This window comes from Lithobates pipiens, unplaced genomic scaffold, assembly GCF_037356315.1.
Source record: "Lithobates pipiens isolate NorthernLeopardFrog02 unplaced genomic scaffold, aLitPip1_a1.2 Scaffold_19, whole genome shotgun sequence".
NCBI lineage: Eukaryota > Metazoa > Chordata > Amphibia > Anura > Ranidae > Lithobates > Lithobates pipiens.
In genome coordinates this window covers 590,206,375-590,228,713 of record NW_027507764.1, presented here as the reverse complement: position 1 = coordinate 590,228,713, position 22,339 = coordinate 590,206,375, and the positions used below count along the sequence as shown (strand labels likewise).

At 60.4% G+C, this 22,339-nt stretch overlaps 1 protein-coding gene across 2 annotated transcripts in view; it reads right to left on the bottom strand.

Annotated features, from left to right (window-relative positions):
- Positions 1 to 1,091: 1,091 nt before the first annotated feature.
- Positions 1,092 to 22,339, bottom strand: part of ANAPC15 (anaphase promoting complex subunit 15) — a 26,393-nt gene continuing 5,145 nt past the window's right edge. For both annotated transcript variants that reach the window (XM_077493559.1, XM_077493560.1), the window contains exon 5: positions 1,092 to 1,843. In XM_077493559.1, the coding sequence (XP_077349685.1) occupies positions 1,796 to 1,843 (48 nt within the window). In that variant the 3' untranslated portion in view covers positions 1,092 to 1,795. The remainder of the gene's footprint in view (positions 1,844 to 22,339) is intronic.

Here is a 22,339-nt window from a genome sequence, read left to right as displayed (position 1 = left end):
GATTCCCATACCCAAGATGGCGGCAGCAGCACCCGAGAGACGATCGAGAGATCGGCTTCGGGGGCCGACATCGCGGGCGCGCTGGACAGGTAAGTGTCACTATTTTAAAAGTCAGCAGTTGCAGTATTTGTAGCTGCTGGCTTTAAAAAAAAAATAAAAAAACGCGGAGTCCTGGCGGACTCCCGCTTTAAAATGAAGCCCACCAGTGGCACGCTGTCATCACTGCCGAGGCAGGCATCTTCCTTCCCGGTTTGCGGGCTCCGGCCATTTGAATGGCAAAGCCACAGTGATGTCACTACTGTGCATGGGAATGACAGTCATGACACTGAGAAGGGGGGTATAATAGAGGTAGGAGAGGGAGGTATAATACCTCTTCTATTACAGGGAATGGAGGCAGGTAGGGGACATGGGACACCGGAGAGGGGGGGGGGGGTATAATACCTCTTCTATTACAGGGAATGGAGGTAAGTAGGAGACACAGGACACCGGAGAGGGGGGTATAATGCCTCTTCTATTATAGGGAATGGAGGGGAGGTAGGAGACACAGGACATCGGAGAGGGGGGTATAATGCCTCTTCTATTACAGGGAATGGAGGCAGGTAGGGACACAGGACGCCGGAGAGGGGGGGGGGGGGGGGTATAATACCTCTTCTATTACAGGGAATGGAGGCAGGTAGGGGACACAGGACGCCGGAGAGGGGGGGGGGGGGGGTATAATACCTCTTCTATTACAGGGAATAGAGGTAAGTAGGAGACACAGGACACCGGAGAGGGGGGGGTATAATACCTCTTCTATTATAGGGAATGGAGGGGAGGTAGGAGACACAGGACATCGGAGAGGGGGGTATAATGCCTCTTTTATTACATAGAATGGGGGGGGGGGTAGGAGACACAGGAGAGGGGGGTATAATACCTCTTTTATTACAGGGAATGGAGGGAGGTAGGTGACACTAGAGGAGAGAGCTACATTCCACCTCTGTACCATTGCACACAATGCAGTCCTGTCCTATTGAAGCCCCCCCCCCCCCCCCATTGTTTGTTAAACGTGATTGGCGGATGTGATGTGCAGCAGGAGGCGGAGTCAGGAGAAATCTGAGAAAACAATATTTACTTTAATGTTCATGAAAAATACAAATACGCAAAAATCAATACACAGAGGAGGGGCAGAACAATACTGATAGGTGATGTCAATGCACAAGATGACGGACAGAGGTAGCGTGCACCAATCGGGGGGGGGGGGGGGGGACACCCTGAGGAGAGATCCCTCCCCTATACACCGGGTGGGGGGGTCACCTGGAGATCCCCTCCCCCATACACCGGGTGGGGGGTCACCTGGAGATCCCTCCCCCATACATTGGGTGGGGGGTCACCTGGAGATCCCTCCCCCATACACCGGGTGGGGGGTCACCTGGAGATCCCTCCCCCATACACCGGGCGGGGGTCACAAAGAAAAAAAAAATACTCCTCCCTTGCACTCCGTACACGAGCAGGGATCAACAGGAGGGCAGATCCCATCCAAACGCCAGTAGGGGGTCATCTGGAGGAAGGATCCACTCCCCAACACACCCCGAGGGGGACGGGGACGGGGGTCACCAGTGGGGTCTGACTCTGAGCCATATAAAATATGTACAAGAAACCCTCTTCTCTCAATTTTCACAGAAAACACCCCCCTCCCCCCACGAACCATGACCGTCATTATCTACACTATAAATACATTTACAAGCAGTTTTTGGTGGATATTTGGGGACTGAGGAGGAGACGGAAGTATCAGTAGACGGTCTCAGGCCTCGTCCAATCAGATCATCCACTGGTCCTGGTCCTGCTCAGCTCCCTCCATGTCGGCCTGAAAAAAAAAAAAAAAACGGAAGAGAAGATTCAGAGAGAGGGCGGCACACGGCTCAGGGAATGAGGTCACATGACTTCAGAGACATCTCATACACTCCGGAGATCATATGGTGATGTTGCCTCCACAGGGGGCACCTAGGCTCAGAAAGAGGCCCCCCCACCCTATATCAGGAGCGCCTAGGCACAGGAAGCACCCCAATATCAGGAGCACCTAGGCATAGGAAGCACCCCAATATCAGGAGAGCCTAAGTACAGGAAGGCCCCCCGATATCAGGAGCGCCTAGGCACAAGAAGCGCCCCCATATCAGGAAGCCCCCCCAATATCAGGAGCGCCTAGCATAAGAAGCACCTCAATATCAGGAGCCCCCCCCATATCAGGAGAGCCTAGGCACAGGAAGCGCCTCGATATCAGGAGAGCCTAGGTACAGGAAGCCCCCCCCCGATATGAGGAGTGCTTAGGCACAGGAAGCGCCCCGGTATCAGGACCCCCCCCGATATCAGGAGAGCCTAGGTACAGGAAGGCCCCCCGATATCAGGAGCGCCTAGGTGCAGGAAGCACCCCAATACCAGGAGGCCCCCCCCCACCGATATCAGGAGAGCCTAGGCACAGGAAGTGCCCCAATATCAGGAAGCCCCCCCGATATCAGGAGCGCCTAGGTAGGCACAGGAAGCGCCCCAATATCAGGAGCGCCTAGGCATAGGAAGCACCCCAATATCAGGAGCCCCCCCCCCCATATCAGGAGAGCCTAGGCACAGGAAGCGCCTCGATATCAGGAGAGCCTAGGTACAGGAAGCCCCCCCCCCCCGATATGAGGAGCACTTAGGCACAGGAAGCGCCTCGATATCAGGAGAGCCTAGGTACAGGAAGCCCCCCCCCCCCCGATATGAGGAGCGCTTAGGCACAGGAAGCGCCCCGATATCAGGAGCGCCCCGATATCAGGAGAGCCTAGGTACAGGAAGGCCCCCCGATATCAGGAGCGCCTAGGCGCAGGAAGCACCCCAATACCAGGAGGCCCCCCCCCCCCCCACCGATATCAGGAGAGCCTAGGCACAGGAAGCGCCTCAATATCAGGAGAGCCTAGGTACAGGAAGCCCCCCCCCCCCCCCCCCGATATGAGGAGCGCCCAGGCTCAGGAAGCATCTCGATATCAGGTGGATGGGGGAATCACTTTCTAATACCTCCTCCCTCGGAGCCTGGGAAAAGCCGCAGTTTCCAATGCAGCGATGATGTCACTGACCTCTGCTGGGAACCTCACTAAGAAATCCGATCGGCTTGAAGAATAAAATATGGATTTCAGTGACGTGTCCCTGGACAGGCAGTAGGGGGCGGTACTGCGGAGGAAAGCTCAGGCAGACACAGCCGGACTCTTCCACTGACCTCATCTCACCGTCATCTGGAGATTCGTTATAATCGTTCATCTCATCCATGTCCTGCATGTCCTCATCGTCCTCCGAATCCTCTTCACTGTCCTCGTCATCCTCATCGTCCTCTTCCTCCTCCTCGTCGTAGGGCTGGGGGAGGAAGAAGGTAGGCCGAGAAAAATAAATAAATAAATGAATAATAATTCATATATATATATAATATATATATATATATATATATATATAAAAAATTTCTTAATTTTAATGGGAAAAAAAAAAAAAGGAGAGATATATATAATATCTTTTTTTTTTCTTTTCATTAAAATTTATTTATTTTTAATTAAAATTCAAATAATTATATATATATATATATATATTTATTTGAATTATATCTGAAGTATCTAAATACACAACCAATTTATGGGGTAAAATATGAAAGATTTTACACCGAGTAAATAGATACCAAACATGTCATGTTCCAAAACTGCACAAAAGCGACAAACTACGATATGTAAAGGGAAATTCCACCCAAAAGTGGAAAGTTCCACTTTAAGGCGTCCTCCCCGCCTCCTGTTTGTGAAACAAAGCTGTTGGGGGGGGGAAGGGGGTACCCGATTTTAACAGGTGCCCGCTCCCACTGTCTTAGGTGATCACATGACAGGCCCTAGAAAGACTTTGGGATGAGTCACAGATCGCAGCGCCGCTTGCGCATGCGCAGTGGGCACCTGGCTGTCACAGCTGGGTGCCCATAGCAGAGATGCCGGCGCTGCCAGAGGAGGACACAGAGAGAAAACGGCTGCGGTGAGCACAAAATGCTTTCTCCTGGGGCAGGCGAATTAAAAAAATCAGCAGCTACAGATTTTTGTAGATGATGACTTTTAATAAAAACACAAAAATGACTGGAGCTCCGCTTTAAAAAAATCTCAATCTCCATAGGCGACACCTTCAATTCTTTCCACAGGTTACATGTTTAGAGTTACAGAGGAGTTCTAGCGCTAGAATTATCGCTCTCGCTCAGACGGTCGCGGCGATATCTCACATGTGTGGTGTGAACACCGTTTTCATAGGCGGGTGTGAGCGATATTATATATTATACATTTTTTATTTATTTATTTTTACACTTTTTTTATTTATTTATTTTTTAATCACTTTTATTCCCCTTACAAGACATGTAAACATCCCTCATGATAGAAATAAGAGATGGCCGGTCCTCTTCATGGGGGGATATCGGGTGTATAGGTCCCCAAATCTCTCCTCCATCTGGAAAGCAAAAAGATCAAAAAAACAAAAAAAAAAAAAAAAAAACGCTACATACAGCGATCACTTCCACACTCCCCGGATATTCGCCCCACCCCCCTTCCCCTCCAGCTCTGGCAATGAAGGAGTTAAATGAATGTGTGTGTTTTTTTTTTTTGCATGTGGGGGTGTGGCCTCCCTCTGTGGGGGGCGTGGTCTCACCTCAGAGGCGGGCTTTCCTATGGGGACCAGGTTGTTGTCTTTCTCTGCGATGCTCTGGAGCTGCAGGAGGAGAAAATACCAACATAGTGATATGTAGGGGGGGGAGGGCTCACTGAAGGGAAGGGCTTAGGAGTAGAGGGAGGGAGAAGGGGAGGAGTAGAGGGAGGAGACTCACCCAGGTCTGGAGTTGCTTCTGGGGAAGGGGGAGGGGTAGAGGGAGGAGAAGGGGGAGGGGTCTCACCAGGCCTGGTGCTGTTGCTCCTGTAGAAAGGGGAGGAGTAAAGGGGAGGGGACTCACCCAGGCCTGGTGCTGTTGCTCCTGTAGAGGGGGGAGGAGTAGAGGAGAAGGGGGGGGAGTAGAGGGAGGAGCAGGGGGAGGGGACTCACCCAGGCCTGGTGCTGTTGCTCCTGTAGGGAGAAGGGGAGGAGTAGAGGGAGAAGGGGGAGCAGCAGGGGGAGGGGACTCACCCAGGCCTGGTGCTGTTGCTCCTGTAGAAGGGGGAGGAGTAGAGGGAGAAGGGGGAGGAGTAGGGGGAGGGGACTTACCCAGGCCTGGTGCTGTTGCTCCTGTAGAAAGGGGAGGAGTAAAGGGGGAGGGGACTCACCCAGGCCTGGTGCTGTTGCTCCTGTAGAGGGGGAGGAGTAGAGGGAGAAGGGGGAGGAGTAGAGGGAGGAGCAGGGGGGGGACTCACCCAGGCTGGTGCTGTTGCTCCTGTAGAGGGGGGAGGAGTAGAGGGAGAAGGGGGAGGAGTAGAGGGAGGAGCAGGGGGGGGGACTCACCCAGGCCTGGTGCTGTTGCTCCTGTAGAGGGGGGAGGAGGTAGAGGGAGAAGGGGGAGGAGTAGAGGGAGGAGCAGGGGGGGACTCACCCAGGCCTGGTGCTGTTGCTCCTGTAGAGGGGGGAGGAGTAGAGGGAGAAGGGGGAGGAGTAGAGGGAGGAGCAGGGGGAGGGGGACTCACCCAGGCCTGGTGCTGTTGCTCCTGTAGGGAGAAGGGGGAGGAGCAGGGGGAGGGGACTCACCCAGGCCTGGTGCTGTTGCTCCTGTAGAAGGGGGAGGAGTAGAGGGAGAAGTAGGGGGAGGGGACTTACCCAGGCCTGGTGCTGTTGCTCCTGTAGAAAGGGGAGGAGTAAAGGGGGAGGGGACTCACCCAGGCCTGGTGCTGTTGCTCCTGTAGAGGGGGGAGGAGTAGAGGGAGAAGGGGGAGGAGTAGAGGGAGGAGCAGGGGGAGGGGACTCACCCAGGCCTGGTGCTGTTGCTCCTGTAGAAGGGGGGAGGAGTAGAGGGAGAAGGGGGAGGAGTAGGGGGAGGGGACTTACCCAGGCCTGGTGCTGTTGCTCCTGTAGGAAAGGGGAGGAGTAAAGGGGGAGGGACTCACCCAGGCCTGGTGCTGTTGCTCCTGTAGAGGGGGGAGGAGTAGAGGGAGAAGGGGGAGGAGTAGAGGGAGGAGCAGGGGGGAGGGGACTCACCCAGGCCTGGTGCTGTTGCTCCTGTAGAAAGGGGAGGAGTAAAGGGGGAGGGGACTCACCCAGGCCTGGTGCTGTTGCTCCTGTAGAGGGGGAGGAGTAGAGGGAGAAGGGGAGGAGTAGAGGGAGGAGCAGGGGGAGGGGACTCACCCAGGCCTGGTGCTGTTGCTCCTGTAGAAGGGGAGGAGTAGAGGGAGAAGGGGGAGGAGTAGGGGGAGGGGACTTACCCAGGCCTGGTGCTGTTGCTCCTGTAGAAAGGGGAGGAGTAAAGGGGGAGGGGACTCACCCAGGCCTGGTGCTGTTGTTCCTGTAGAGGGGGGAGGAGTAGAGGGAGAAGGGGGAGGGGTAGAGGGAGGAGCAGGGGGGAGGGGGACTCACCCAGGCCTGGTGCTGTTGCTCCTGTAGAAAGGGGAGGAGTAGAGGGAGAAGGGGGAGGAGTAGGGGGAGGAGACTTACCCAGGCCTGGTGCTGTTGCTCCTGTAGAAGGGGGAGGAGTAGAGGGAGAAGGGGGAGGAGTAGGGGGAGGGGACTCACCCAGGCCTGGTGCTGTTGCTCCTGTTGCTGGAGCTCGTTCTCATCCACACACGGTCGGTCCAGATTAAACCACAGCGAGTCGGTGACTTGTGGGAGGAGCGATGGGAAGAGGGTGGACATGATCTGCGGGGGAGGGGAGTAGGCGGAGTTATTATCTATGTACAGCAGCCTTTATCAGCCTTTTCAGCACAGAGGAACCCGGATATAACTTTCTAGTCTCGGGATCCTCTGCTAAATATGACTCCATCTACACCTCCCGATACATTGTGTGATAGTCGGTGGGGAGAACGACCTCCTTACACAGAGATAAAGCGATCAGTGGCGGCGGTGGGAACTTATCTGAGGGGCAGGGAACCCCTACAACCTCTGGAGGAACTCTGGTTGAGAAAACCTGACCTACAGCAAGCATCATCCAACCCTTTCCTCCCCAGCCTGACTGGCCCCGCCCCTTTCATTCACTGATCTCAGGTCTTCCAACCATGGAGGCTCAGCATCACATGTGGGCGTTACCCAGCACCGTGCAAGCCCCTCCCACCAGCCATGACCTGCCTGCATTGTGTAGAGTAGCACAGAGGCCCAGTGATAACATCACTGGGAGTAAAATACCGAGTAATAGGGGGAGGGATCAGACCCGGAGGGGGGGGGATCCTAACAGGGGGTGAGGGGAACACTGACCAAGGAGGAGACTCACTGCCGACTCCTCTCTTCGCTTCCTCGGGGTTCCTCTACCAAGATGGCGGCGGTAACAGTCCTTTTGACCCCGCCCCTTCTCTCACCGGAACCATAGACTGTACACAGAGATAGAGCGGCCCCTGTACAGTCATATGGACACGCCCAGCTTTCAAAACAGCGGCCCCGCCCCCTTTTCGGTTTCCCAGGCGGCGGTCACGCCCACCACTGCTCACGGAGGCCTCGCCCTCTCTTTCTCTCATACGGAGGGCCCGGCGCGGGGCATGATGGGAGAGCTACACCCAACATGGCAGCTGAGAGGAGAGGAGGAGGGGGCAGCCGGGCCTGAGAGAGGAGAGGAACGCCTGTCACTGGGGTGAGTGTCACCCTCTTATTCTTCCCCCCCCCACTCAATGCTCTGTGTATGTCTGTCCTGAGTGTCACTCTGATATGTGTGCAACAGTTATATCTGTCCCCCATTTCCATTATTTACTGTCACCCTGATATGTGTCCCCTTCCATTACCTGAGTGTGTGTCACCCTGATATCTGTCCCCTTCCATTACCTGAGTGTGTGTCACCTTGATATCTGTCCCCTCATCTCCCCTGGTGTCTGTGTGTAACACTTATATGTGTCCCCTCATTATCACAACTTGGTGTCTCACATTTCAGAGTCTGAAGGTTCTGAATGTTACACTAATATGTGTCCCCCCATCATTATTAGTGTGTGTCACCCCGATATATGTCCCCTCCCCTCTCCAGTGTCAGCTCTGTATGTGTGCCTATCTGTCCCCCATTAGACACAGACATTAACAATTCTGCCCCCTTTTATTGCCTCTGTGTGTCACACTATTATCTGTCCCCCCTCATTCATTCCCGGTGTGTGTCACGCTATTATCTGTCCCCTCATCATTCATTCCCCGATGTGTGTCACGCTATTATCTGTCCCTTCATCATTCATTCCGGTGTGTGTCACACTATTATCTGTCCCCTCATCATTCATTCCCGATGTGTGTCACGCTACTATTATCTGTCCCCCCCATCATTCATTCCCGGTGTGTGTCACGCTATTATCTGTCCCCCCCCATCATTCATTCCCGGTGTGTGTCACACTATTATCTGTCCCCCCCCCCCATCATTCATTCCCGGTGTGTGTCACGCTATTATCTGTCCCCCTCATCATTCATTCCCGGTGTGTGTCACGCTATTACCTGTCCCCCCCCCCATCATTCATTCCCGGTGTGTGTCACGCTATTATCTGTCCCCCTCATCATTCATTCCGGTGTGTGTCACGCTATTATCTGTCCCCCCCATCATTCGTTCCCGGTGTGTGTCACGCTATTATCTGTCCCCCCCATCATTCGTTCCCGGTGTGTGTCACGCTATTATCTGTCCCCCCATCATTCGTTCCCGGAGTGTGTCACGCTATTATCTGTCCCCCCATCATTCGTTCCCGGTGTGTGTCACGCTATTATCTGTCCCCTCATCATTCATTCCCGATGTGTGTCACGCTATTATCTGTCCCCTCATCATTCATTCCCGATGTGTGTCACGCTATTATCTGTCCCCTCATCATTCATTCCCGATGTGTGTCAGGCTATTATCTGTCCCCCCCATCATTCATTCCCGGTGTGTGTCACGCTATTATCTGTCCCCCCCATCATACATTCCCGGTGTGTGTCACGCTATTATCTGTCCCCCCCATCATTCATTCCCGGTGTGTGTCACGCTATTATCTGTTCCCCCCCATCATACATTCCCGGTGTGTGTCACGCTATTATCTGTCCCCCCCATCATTCATTCCCGGTGTGTGTCACGCTATTATCTGTCCCCCCCCATCATTCATTCCCGGTGTGTGTCACGCTATTATCTGCCCCCCCCCATCATTCATTCCCGGTGTGTCATGCTATTATCTGTCCCCCCCCCCCCCATCATTCATTCCCGGTGTGTGTCACGCTATTATCTGCCCCCCCCCTCCCATCATTCATTCCCGGTGTGTGTCACGCTATTATCTGCCCCCCCCCTCCCATCATTCATTCCCGGTGTGTGTCACGCTATTATCTGTCCCCCCCATCATTCATTCCCGGTGTGTGTCACGCTATTATCTGTCCCCCTCATCATTCATTCCCGGTGTGTGTCACGCTATTATCTGTCCCCTCATCATTCATTCCCGGTGTGTGTCACGCTATTATCTGTCCCCCCCATCATTCGTTCCCGGTGTGTGTCACGCTATTATCTGTCCCCCTCATCATTCATTCCCGGTGTGTGTCACGCTATTATCTGTCCCTCCCATCATTCATTCCCGGTGTGTGTCACGCTGTTATCTGTCCCCCCCATCATTCATTCCCGGTGTGTGTCACGCTGTTATCTGTCCCCCCCATCATTCATTCCCGGTGTGTTTCACGCTGTTATCTGTCCCCCCCATCATTCATTCCGGTGTGTGTCACGCTGTTATCTGTCCCCCCATCATTTATTCCCGGTGTGTGTCACGCTGTTATCTGTCCCCCCCATCATTCATTCCCGGTGTGTGTCACGCTGTTATCTGTCCCCCCCATCATTCATTCCCGGTGTGTGTCACGCTATTATCTGTCCCCCCCCATCATTCATTCCCGGTGTGTGTCACACTATTATCTGTCCCCCCCCCATCATTCATTCCCGGTGTGTGTCACGCTATTATCTGTCCCCCTCATCATTCATTCCCGGTGTGTGTCACGCTATTACCTGTCCCCCCCCATCATTCATTCCCGGTGTGTGTCACGCTATTATCTGTCCCCCTCATCATTCATTCCGGTGTGTGTCACGCTATTATCTGTCCCCCCCCATCATTCGTTCCCGGTGTGTGTCACGCTATTATCTGTCCCCCCCATCATTCGTTCCCGGTGTGTGTCACGCTATTATCTGTCCCCCCCATCATTCGTTCCCGGAGTGTGTCACGCTATTATCTGTCCCCCCCATCATTCGTTCCCGGTGTGTGTCACGCTATTATCTGTCCCCTCATCATTCATTCCCGATGTGTGTCACGCTATTATCTGTCCCCTCATCATTCATTCCCGATGTGTGTCACGCTATTATCTGTCCCCTCATCATTCATTCCCGATGTGTGTCAGGCTATTATCTGTCCCCCCCATCATTCATTCCCGGTGTGTGTCACGCTATTATCTGTCCCCCCCATCATACATTCCCGGTGTGTGTCACGCTATTATCTGTCCCCCCCATCATTCATTCCCGGTGTGTGTCACGCTATTATCTGTTCCCCCCCATCATACATTCCCGGTGTGTGTCACGCTATTATCTGTCCCCCCCATCATTCATTCCCGGTGTGTGTCACGCTATTATCTGTCCCCCCCCATCATTCATTCCCGGTGTGTGTCACGCTATTATCTGCCCCCCCCATCATTCATTCCCGGTGTGTGTCACGCTATTATCTGTCCCCCCCCCCCCCATCATTCATTCCCGGTGTGTGTCACGCTATTATCTGCCCCCCCCCTCCCATCATTCATTCCCGGTGTGTGTCACGCTATTATCTGCCCCCCCCCCCTCCCATCATTCATTCCCGGTGTGTGTCACGCTATTATCTGTCCCCCCCATCATTCATTCCCGGTGTGTGTCACGCTATTATCTGTCCCCCTCATCATTCATTCCCGGTGTGTGTCACGCTATTATCTGTCCCCCCCCATCATTCATTCCCGGTGTGTGTCACGCTATTATCTGTCCCCCCCATCATTCGTTCCCGGTGTGTGTCACGCTATTATCTGTCCCCCTCATCATTCATTCCCGGTGTGTGTCACGCTATTATCTGTCCCTCCCATCATTCATTCCCGGTGTGTGTCACGCTGTTATCTGTCCCCCCCCATCATTCATTCCCGGTGTGTGTCACGCTGTTATCTGTCCCCCCCATCATTCATTCCCGGTGTGTTTCACGCTGTTATCTGTCCCCCCCATCATTCATTCCCGGTGTGTGTCACGCTGTTATCTGTCCCCCCCATCATTTATTCCCGGTGTGTGTCACGCTGTTATCTGTCCCCCCCATCATTCATTCCCGGTGTGTGTCACGCTGTTATCTGTCCCCCCCATCATTCATTCCCGGTGTGTGTCACGCTATTATCTGTCCCCTCATCATTCATTCCCGGTGTGTCACGCTATTATCTGTCCCCTCATCATTCATTCCCGGTGTGTCACGCTATTATCTGTCCCCTCATCATTCGTTCCCGGTGTGTCACACTATTATCGGTCCCTTGTTATCTCTGTGTGCAGCACTGATATCCGTCCCCCACATGTTGCAGATTTATGTCTCAGTATAAAGGAGGTGATCACAGACAGTTCTCTCTCCCGGGATCTCTGTCATGTAATTGGTCGGGATGTATGGAGGTGTCTGCACAAAGAACTGTCTGTGCTTCCCTCTGGCAGACAACCTCATCCTATTCATTCTGTAGATGGACATCCAGCCCTCTGATTGGTTGGAGACGCTGAGTCTTCTCTTCTTGTTTTCCAGGATCTCTGTGACCAGACGCCAATCCTCCTCTGACATCACTTCCTGTCCTAGCCAACTGCCCCACCCTGTCTGACAGCCCCTCCCACCTGAGGGCACCACCTTATTCCTGGACACGCCCCCTGTAGCTCCCGGGCTGCAGGCATGTCATTGAATCCCCCAAGACGGGCGACACCGACACCACCCGCCACCTCGCCCGGCTCGTCATCCGCCACCCAGGACCGCAGGAGGAGGAGACTCCGAAGGTGAGAGATGGAAGATGACGGCAAGAAGGGCAAAAAGGTAAGAAGATGGCGGTAATGTGTCCGATCCATCAATCGCCCGCTTACCTGAGTGAGGAAACGGCCGTGCTCAGTGCGTCAGTATGTGGACACAGGCCACGCCCCCGGGGGTCGCCACTGAGGGGTGCAGACCTGCTGTTGGCGCTTCCTGCTGTCGGCTCTGCCTCCTCCTGGCCCCGCTGTCGGCTCTGCCTCCTCCTGGCCCCGCTGTCGGCTCTGCCTCCTCCTGGCCCCGCTGTCGGCTCTGCCTCCTCCTGGCCCCGCTGTCGGCTCTGCCTCCTCCTGGCCCCGCTGTCGGCTCTGCCTCCTCCTGGCCCCGCTGTCGGCTCTGCCTCCTCCTGGCCCCGCTGTCGGCTCTGCCTCCTCCTGGCCCCGCTGTTGGCTCTTCCTCCTCTTCCTCCTCCTCCTCCTGGCCCCGCTGTCGGCTCTTCCTCCTCTTCCTCCTCCTCCTCCTGGCCCCGCTGTCGGCTCTTCCTCCTCTTCCTCCTCCTCCTCCTCCTCCTCCTGGCCCCGCTGTCGGCTCTTCCTCCTCTTCCTCCTCCTCCTCCTCCTCCTCCTGGCCCCGCTGTCGGCTCTTCCTCCTCCTCCTCCTGGCCCCGCTGTCGGCTCTTCCTCCTCTTCCTCCTCCTCCTCCTGGCCCCGCTGTCGGCTCTTCCTCCTCTTCCTCCTCCTGGCCCCGCTGTCGGCTCTTCCTCTTCCTCCTCCTCCTCCTCCTCCTGGCCCCGCTGTCGGCTCTTCCTCTTCCTCCTCCTCCTCCTCCTGGCCCTGCTGTCGGCTCTTCCTCTTCCTCCTCCTCCTCCTCCTCCTCCTCCTCCTCCTCCTCCTCCTCCTCCTGGCCCCGCTGTCGGCTCTTCCTCTTCCTCCTCCTCCTCCTCCTCCTCCTCCTCCTGGCCCCGCTGTCGGCTCTTCCTCTTCCTCCTCCTCCTCCTCCTCCTCCTCCTCCTCCTGGCCCCGCTGTCGGCTCTTCCTCTTCCTCCTCCTCCTCCTCCTCCTGGCCCCGCTGTCGGCTCTTCCTCTTCCTCCTCCTCCTCCTCCTCCTCCTGGCCCCGCTGTCTGCTCTTCCTCCTCCTCCTCCTCCTGGCCCCGCTGTCGGCTCTTCCTCTTCCTCCTCCTCCTCCTCCTCCTGGCCCCGCTGTCGGCTCTTCCTCTTCCTCCTCCTCCTCCTCCTCCTCCTGGCCCCGCTGTCGGCTCTTCCTCTTCCTCCTCCTCCTCCTCCTCCTGGCCCCGCTGTCGGCTCTTCCTCCTCCTCCTCCTCCTCCTCCCCCGGCCCGCTGTCGGCTCTTCCTCCTCCTCCTCCTCCTCCTCCTCCTCCTGGCCCCGCTGTCGGCTCTTCCTCCTCCTCCTCCTCCTCCTCCTCCTGGCCCCGCTGTCGGCTCTTCCTCCTCCTCCTCCTCCTCCTGGCCCCGCTGTCGGCTCTTCCTCCTCCTCCTCCTCCTCCTGGCCCCGCTGTCGGCTCTTCCTCTTCCTCTTCCTCCTCCTCCTCCTCCTCCTCCTCCTGGCCCCGCTGTCGGCTCTTCCTCCTCCTCCTGGCCCCGCTGTCGGCTCTTCCTCCTCCTCCTGGCCCCGCTGTCGGCTCTTCCTCCTCCTCCTCCTCCTCCTCCTGGCCCTGCTGTCGGCTCTTCCTCCTCCTCCTCCTCCTCCTCCTGGCCCTGCTGTCGGCTCTTCCTCCTCCTCCTCCTCCTCCTCCTCCTGGCCCCGCTGTCGGCTCTTCCTCCTCTTCCTCCTCCTCCTCCTGGCCCCGCTGTCGGCTCTTCCTCCTCTTCCTCCTCCTCCTCCTGGCCCCGCTGTCGGCTCTTCCTCCTCCTCCTCCTGGCCCCGCTGTCGGCTCTTCCTCCTCTTCTTCCTCCTCCTGGCCCGCTGTCGGCTCTTCCTCTTCCTCCTCCTCCTCCTCCTCCTGGCCCCGCTGTCGGCTCTTCCTCTCCTCCTGCCTCCTCTTCCTCCTCCTCCTCCTGGCCCCGCTGTCGGCTCTTCCTCTTCCTCCTCCTCCTCCTCCTGGCCCCGCTGTCGGCTCTTCCTCCTCCTCCTCCTCCTCCTCCTCCTCCTCCTGGCCCCGCTGTCGGCTCTTCCTCCTCCTCCTCCTCCTGGCCCCGCTGTCGGCTCTTCCTCCTCCTCCTCCTCCTCCTCCTCCTCCTGGCCCCGCTGTCGGCTCTTCCTCCTCCTCCTCCTCCTCCTCCTGGCCCCGCTGTCGGCTCTTCCTCCTCCTGGCCCCGCTGTCGGCTCTTCCTCCTCCTGGCCCCGCTGTCGGCTCTTCCTCCTCCTGGCCCCGCTGTCGGCTCTTCCTCCTCCTGGCCCCGCTGTCGGCTCTTCCTCCTCCTGGCCCCGCTGTCGGCTCTTCCTCCTCCTGGCCCCGCTGTCGGCTCTTCCTCCTCCTGGCCCCGCTGTCGGCTCTTCCTCCTCCTGGCCCCGCTGTCGGCTCTTCCTCCTCCTGGCCCCGCTGTCGGCTCTTCCTCCTCCTGGCCCCGCTGTCGGCTCTTCCTCCTCCTGGCCCCGCTGTCGGCTCTTCCTCCTCCTGGCCCCGCTGTCGGCTCTTCCTCCTCCTGGCCCCGCTGTCGGCTCTTCCTCCTCCTGGCCCCGCTGTCGGCTCTTCCTCCTCCTGGCCCCGCTGTCGGCTCTTCCTCCTCCTGGCCCCGCTGTCGGCTCTTCCTCCTCCTGGCCCCGCTGTCGGCTCTTCCTCCTCCTGGCCCCGCTGTCGGCTCTTCCTCCTCCTGGCCCCGCTGTCGGCTCTTCCTCCTCCTGGCCCCGCTGTCGGCTCTTCCTCCTCCTGGCCCCGCTGTCGGCTCTTCCTCCTCCTGGCCCCGCTGTCGGCTCTTCCTCCTCCTGGCCCCGCTGTCGGCTCTTCCTCCTCCTGGCCCCGCTGTCGGCTCTTCCTCCTCCTGGCCCCGCTGTCGGCTCTTCCTCCTCCTGGCCCCGCTGTCGGCTCTTCCTCCTCCTGGCCCCGCTGTCGGCTCTTCCTCCTCCTGGCCCCGCTGTCGGCTCTTCCTCCTCCTGGCCCCGCTGTCGGCTCTTCCTCCTCCTGGCCCCGCTGTCGGCTCTTCCTCCTCCTGGCCCCGCTGTCGGCTCTTCCTCCTCCTGGCCCCGCTGTCGGCTCTTCCTCCTCCTGGCCCCGCTGTCGGCTCTTCCTCCTCCTGGCCCCGCTGTCGGCTCTTCCTCCTCCTGGCCCCGCTGTCGGCTCTTCCTCCTCCTGGCCCCGCTGTCGGCTCTTCCTCCTCTTCCTCCTCCTCCTCCTCCTCCTGGCCCCGCTGTCGGCTCTTCCTCCTCTTCCTCCTCCTCCTCCTCCTCCTGGCCCCGCTGTCGGCTCTTCCTCCTCTTCCTCCTCCTCCTCCTCCTCCTGGCCCCGCTGTCGGCTCTTCCTCCTCTTCCTCCTCCTCCTCCTCCTCCTGGCCCCGCTGTCGGCTCTTCCTCCTCTTCCTGGCCCGCTGCTCCTCCTCCTCCTCCTGGCCCCGCTGTCGGCTCTTCCTCCTCTTCCTCCTCCTCCTCCTCCTCCTGGCCCCGCTGTCGGCTCTTCCTCTCCTCCTGGCCCCGCTGTCGGCTCTTCCTCCTCCTCCTCCTCCTCCTCCTCCTCCTCCTCCTCCTCCTCCTCCTCCTCCTCCTGGCCCCGCTGTCGGCTCTTCCTCCTCCTCCTGGCCCCGCTGTCGGCTCTCTCCTCCTCCTCCTCCTGGCCCCGCTGTCGGCTCTTCCTCCTCTTCTCCTCCTCCTCCTCCTCCTGGCCCGCTGTCGGCTCTTCCTCCTCCTGGCCCCGCTGTCGGCTCTTCCTCCTCCTGGCCCAGCTGTCGGCTCTTCCTCCTCCTGGCCCAGCTGTCGGCTCTTCCTCCTCCTGGCCCCGCTGTCGGCTCTTCCTCCTCCTGGCCCAGCTGTCGGCTCTTCCTCCTCCTGGCCCCGCTGTCGGCTCTTCCTCCTCCTGGCCCCGCTGTCGGCTCTTCCTCCTCCTGGCCCCGCTGTCGGCTCTTCCTCCTCCTGGCCCCGCTGTCGGCTCTTCCTCCTCCTGGCCCCGCTGTCGGCTCTTCCTCCTCCTGGCCCCGCTGTCGGCTCTTCCTCCTCCTGGCCCCGCTGTCGGCTCTTCCTCCTCCTGGCCCCGCTGTCGGCTCTTCCTCCTCCTGGCCCCGCTGTCGGCTCTTCCTCCTCCTGGCCCCGCTGTCGGCTCTTCCTCCTCCTGGCCCCGCTGTCGGCTCTTCCTCCTCCTGGCCCCGCTGTCGGCTCTTCCTCCTCCTGGCCCCGCTGTCGGCTCTTCCTCCTCCTGGCCCCGCTGTCGGCTCTTCCTCCTCCTGGCCCCGCTGTCGGCTCTTCCTCCTCCTGGCCCCGCTGTCGGCTCTTCCTCCTCCTGGCCCCGCTGTCGGCTCTTCCTCCTCCTGGCCCCGCTGTCGGCTCTTCCTCCTCCTGGCCCCGCTGTCGGCTCTCCTCCTCCTGGCCCCGCTGTCGGCTCTTCCTCCTCCTGGCCCCGCTGTCGGCTCTTCCTCCTCCTGGCCCCGCTGTCGGCTCTTCCTCTTCCTCCTCCTCCTCCTCCTCCTCCTCCTCCTCCTCCTCCTCCTCCTCCTCCTCCTCCTCCTCCTCCTCCTGGCCCCGCTGTCGGCTCTTCCTCTTCCTCCTCCTCCTCCTCCTCCTCCTCCTCCTGGCCCCGCTGTCGGCTCTTCCTCTTCCTCCTCCTCCTCCTCCTCCTGGCCCCGCTGTCGGCTCTTCCTCTTCCTCCTCCTCCTCCTCCTCCTCCTCCTGGCCCCGCTGTCGGCTCTTCCTCTTCCTCCTCCTCCTCCTCCTCCTCCTGGCCCCGCTGTCGGCTCTTCCTCTTCCTCCTCCTCCTCCTCCTCCTCCTGGCCCCGCTGTCGGCTCTTCCTCTTCCTCCTCCTCCTCCTCCTCCTCCTCCTGGCCCCGCTGTCGGCTCTTCCTCTTCCTCCTCCTCCTCCTGGCCCCGCTGTCGGCTCTTCCTCCTCCTCCTCCTCCTCCTCCTCCTGGCCCCGCTGTCGGCTCTTCCTCCTCCTCCTCCTGGCCCCGCTGTCGGCTCTTCCTCCTCCTCCTCCTCCTCCTCCTCCTCCTCCTCCTCCTCCTCTTCCTCCTCCTCCTCCTGGCCCCGCTGTCGGCTCTTCCTCTTCCTCCTCCTGGCCCCGCTGTCGGCTCTTCCTCCTGGCCCCGCTGTCGGCTCTTCCTCCTGGCCCCGCTGTCGGCTCTTCCTCCTCCTCCTCCTGGCCCCGCTGTCGGCTCTTCCTCCTGGCCCCGCTGTCGGCTCTTCCTCCTCCTCCTCCTCCTGGCCCCGCTGTGGGCTCTTCCTCCTCCTGGCCCCGCTGTGGGCTCTTCCTCCTCCTGGCCCCGCTGTGGGCTCTTCCTCCTCCTCCTCCTGGCCCCGCTGTGGGCTCTTCCTCCTCCTCCTCCTGGCCCCGCTGTCGGCTCTTCCTCCTGGCCCCGCTGTGGGCTCTTCCTCCTCCTGGCCCCGCTGTGGGCTCTTCCTCCTCCTGGCCCCGCTGTGGGCTCTTCCTCCTCCTGGCCCCGCTGTGGGCTCTTCCTCCTCCTGGCCCCGCTGTGGGCTCTTCCTCCTCCTCCTCCTGGCCCCGCTGTCGGCTCTTCCTCCTCCTCCTCCTCCTGGCCCCGCTGTCGGCTCTTCCTCCTCCTCCTCCTCCTCCTCCTGGCCCCGCTGTCGGCTCTTCCTCCTCCTCCTCCTCCTCCTCCTCCTGGCCCCGCTGTCGGCTCTTCCTCCTCCTCCTCCTCCTCCTCCTGGCCCCGCTGTCGGCTCTTCCTCCTCCTCCTCCTCCTGGCCCCGCTGTCGGCTCTTCCTCCTCCTCCCTCCCTCCTCCTGGCCCCGCTGTCGGCTCTTCCTCCTCCTCCTCCTCCTCCTCCTGGCCCCGCTGTCGGCTCTTCCTCCTCCTCCTCCTGGCCCCGCTGTCGGCTCTTCCTCCTCCTCCTCCTGGCCCCGCTGTCGGCTCTTCCTCCTCCTCCTCCTCCTCCTCCTCCTCCTCCTCCTCCTCCTCCTCCTCCTCCTCCTGGCCCCGCTGTCGGCTCTTCCTCTTCCTCCTCCTGGCCCCGCTGTCGGCTCTTCCTCCTGGCCCCGCTGTCGGCTCTTCCTCCTCCTCCTCCTGGCCCCGCTGTCGGCTCTTCCTCCTGGCCCCGCTGTCGGCTCTTCCTCCTCCTCCTCCTCCTGGCCCCGCTGTGGGCTCTTCCTCCTCCTGGCCCCGCTGTGGGCTCTTCCTCCTCCTCCTCCTCCTGGCCCCGCTGTGGGCTCTTCCTCCTCCTCCTCCTGGCCCCGCTGTCGGCTCTTCCTCCTCCTGGCCCCGCTGTGGGCTCTTCCTCCTCCTGGCCCCGCTGTGGGCTCTTCCTCCTCCTGGCCCCGCTGTGGGCTCTTCCTCCTCCTCCTCCTGGCCCCGCTGTCGGCTCTTCCTCCTCCTCCTCCTCCTGGCCCCGCTGTCGGCTCTTCCTCCTGGCCCCGCTGTCGGCTCTTCCTCCTCCTCCTCCTGGCCCCGCTGTCGGCTCTTCCTCCTCCTCCTCCTCCTGGCCCCGCTGTCGGCTCTTCCTCCTGGCCCCGCTGTCGGCTCTTCCTCCTCCTCCTCCTGGCCCCGCTGTCGGCTCTTCCTCCTCCTCCTCCTCCTGGCCCCGCTGTGGGCTCTTCCTCCTCCTGGCCCCGCTGTGGGCTCTTCCTCCTGGCCCCGCTGTGGGCTCCTCCTCCTGGCCCCGCTGTGGGCTCCTCCTCCTCCTGGCCCCGCTGTGGGCTCTTCCTCCTCCTGGCCCCGCTGTCGGCTCTTCCTCCTCCTCCTCCCTGGCCCCGCTGTCGGCTCTTCCTCCTCCTCCTCCCTGGCCCCGCTGTCGGCTCTTCCTCCTCCTCCTCCCTGGCCCCGCTGTCGGCTCTTCCTCCTCCTCCTCCCTGGCCCCGCTGTCGGCTCTTCCTCCTCCTCCTCCCTGGCCCCCGCTGTCGGCTCTTCCTCCTCCTCCTCCCTGGCCCCGCTGTCGGCTCTTCCTCCTCCTCCTCCCTGGCCCCGCTGTCGGCTCTTCCTCCTCCTCCCTGGCCCCGCTGTCGGCTCTTCCTCTTCCTCCTCCTGGCCCCGCTGTCGGCTCTTCCTCTTCCTCCTCCTGGCCCCGCTGTCGGCTCTTCCTCCTCCTCCTCCTGGCCCCGCTGTCGGCTCTTCCTCCTCCTCCTGGCCCCGCTGTCGGCTCTTCCTCCTCCTCCTCCTGGCCCCGCTGTCGGCTCTTCCTCTTCCTCCTCCTCCTCCTCCTCCTCCTGGCCCCGCTGTCGGCTCTTCCTCTTCCTCCTCCTCCTCCTCCTGGCCCCGCTGTCGGCTCTTCCTCTTCCTCCTCCTCCTCCTCCTGGCCCCGCTGTCGGCTCTTCCTCTTCCTCCTCCTCCTCCTCCTGGCCCCGCTGTCGGCTCTTCCTCTTCCTCCTCCTCCTCCTCCTGGCCCCGCTGTCGGCTCTTCCTCTTCCTCCTCCTCCTCCTCCTGGCCCCGCTGTCGGCTCTTCCTCTTCCTCCTCCTCCTCCTGGCCCCGCTGTCGGCTCTTCCTCTCTCCTCCTCCTCCTCCTCCTCCTGGCCCCGCTGTCGGCTCTTCCTCCTCCTCCTCCTCCTCCTCCTCCTCCTCCTGGCCCCGCTGTCGGCTCTTCCCCTCCTCCTCCTCCTCCTCCTCCTGGCCCCGCTGTCGGCTCTTCCTCCTCCTCCTCCTCCTCCTCCTGGCCCCGCTGTCGGCTCTTCCTCCTCCTCCTCCTCCTCCTCCTCCTCCTGGCCCCGCTGTCGGCTCTTCCTCTTCCTCCTCCTCCTCCTCCTCCTCCTCCTCCTCCTGGCCCCGCTGTCGGCTCTTCCTCCTCCTCCTCCTCCTCCTCCTCCTCCTGGCCCCGCTGTCGGCTCTTCCTCCTCCTCCTCCTCCTCCTCCTCCTCCTGGCCCCGCTGTCGGCTCTTCCTCCTCCTCCTCCTCCTCCTCCTCCTGGCCCCGCTGTCGGCTCTTCCTCCTCCTCCTCCTCCTCCTCCTCCTCCTCCTCCTGGCCCCGCTGTCGGCTCTTCCTCCTCCTCCTCCTCCTGGCCCCGCTGTCGGCTCTTCCTCCTCCTCCTCCTCCTGGCCCCGCTGTCGGCTCTTCCTCCTCCTCCTCCTCCTGGCCCCGCTGTCGGCTCTTCCTCCTCCTCCTCCTGGCCCCGCTGTCGGCTCTTCCTCCTCCTCCTCCTCCTCCTCCTCCTCCTCCTCCTGGCCCCGCTGTCGGCTCTTCCTCCTCCTCCTCCTCCTGGCCCCGCTGTCGGCTCTTCCTCCTCCTCCTCCTCCTGGCCCCGCTGTCGGCTCTTCCTCCTCCTCCTCCTGGCCCCGCTGTCGGCTCTTCCTCCTCCTCCTCCCTGGCCCCGCTGTGGGCTCCTCCTCCTCCTCCTCCCTGGCCCCGCTGTGGGCTCCTCCTCCTCCTCCTCCCTGGCCCCGCTGTGGGCTCCTCCTCCTCCTCCTCCCTGGCCCCGCTGTGGGCTCCTCCTCCTCCTCCTCCCTGGCCCCGCTGTCGGCTCTTCCTCCTCCTCCTCCCTGGCCCCGCTGTCGGCTCTTCCTCCTCCTCCTCCTCCCTGGCCCCGCTGTCGGCTCTTCCTCCTCCTCCTCCTCCTCCTCCTCCCTGGCCCCGCTGTCGGCTCTTCCTCCTCCTCCTCCTCCTCCCTGGCCCCGCTGTCGGCTCTTCCTCCTCCTCCTCCTCCTCCTCCTCCTCCTCCTCCTCCTCCCTCCCTGGCCCCGCTGTCGGCTCTTCCTCCTCCTCCTCCCTGGCCCCGCTGACGGCTCTTCCTCCTCCTCCTCCTCCTCCTCCTCCCTGGCCCCGCTGACGGCTCTTCCTCCTCCTCCTCCTCCCTGGCCCCGCTGTCGGCTCTTCCTCCTCCTCCTCCTCCTCCCTGGCCCCGCTGTCGGCTCTTCCTCCTCCTCCTCCTCCTCCTCCTCCCTGGCCCCGCTGTCGGCTCTTCCTCCTCCTCCTCCCTGGCCCCGCTGTCGGCTCTTCCTCCTCCTCCTCCTCCTCCCTGGCCCCGCTGTCGGCTCTTCCTCCTCCTCCTCCTCCTCCCTGGCCCCGCTGTCGGCTCTTCCTCCTCCTCCTCCTCCCTGGCCCCGCTATTGGCTCTTCCTCCTCATCCTCCTCCCTGGCCCCGCTGTCGGCTCTTCCTCCTCCTCCTCCCTGGCCCCGCTGTCGGCTCTTCCTCCTCCTCCTCCTCCTCCTATTATTAATATTAAGGGGAACCCAGAACCAAAAATGAAGAAGAAAAAATTGCGTAGAGGTCCCCCCAAAATCCATACCAGGCCTGAATGGTATGGAAATTAAGGGGAACCCTGCTCCAAATTTAAAAATGAGGTAGAGCGCCTCCCCCCCCCCCTTCAGGTCTGGTATGGATTTTAAGGGGAACCCTGCGTCAAATTTTTTTTAAAAATGGCTTCGGAGGCCCACCAACGGGACCTGTACTGGGTCAGACTGGTACAGAGCTCGTTGGTTGGAGCTGTACTGGGTCAGACTGGTACAGAGCTCGTAGGTGGGAGCTGTACTGGGTCAGACTGGTACACGGCTCCTGGATGGGAGCTGTACTGGGTCAGACTGGTACACGGCTCCTGGATGGGAGCTGTACTGGGTCAGACTGGTACACGGCTCCTGGATGGGAGCTGTACTGGGTCAGACTGGTACAGAGCTCGTAGGTGGGAGCTGTACTGGGTCAGACTGGTACACGGCTCCTGGATGGGAGCTGTACTGGGTCAGACTGGTACAGAGCTCGTAGGTGGGAGCTGTACTGGGTCAGACTGGTACACGGCTCCTAGATGGGAGCTGTACTGGGTCAGACTGGTACACGGCTCCTAGATGGGAGCTGTACTGGGTCAGACTGGTACACGGCTCCTAGATGGGAGCTGTACTGGGTCAGACTGGTACACGGCTCCTAGATGGGAGCTGTACTGGGTCAGAGCTCTGGTACACGTGGGGGCTCAGCACAAAGTATGATGGGAGCTGTACTGGGTCAGACTGGTACACGGCTCCTAGATGGGAGCTGTACTGGGTCAGACTGGTACACGGCTCCTAGATGGTGCTGTACTGGGTCAGACTGGTACACGGCTCCTAGATGGGAGCTGTACTGGGTCAGACTGGTACACGGCTCCTAGATGGGAGCTGGGGGGGCTCAGCACAAGTATGACTGCTGGGCCCCTGTACTCCCATCATCTGATTCTTATGGTCGGCGTAAAGATAATGCCCTTGCGGAGCATTGTGAGTCGCTGGATGTGATGTAGGTCTTAGTAAATATCGGTGGTGTTTGCTCTGTGTGATCAGGTTGTTGTTGTTCCACGGCTGA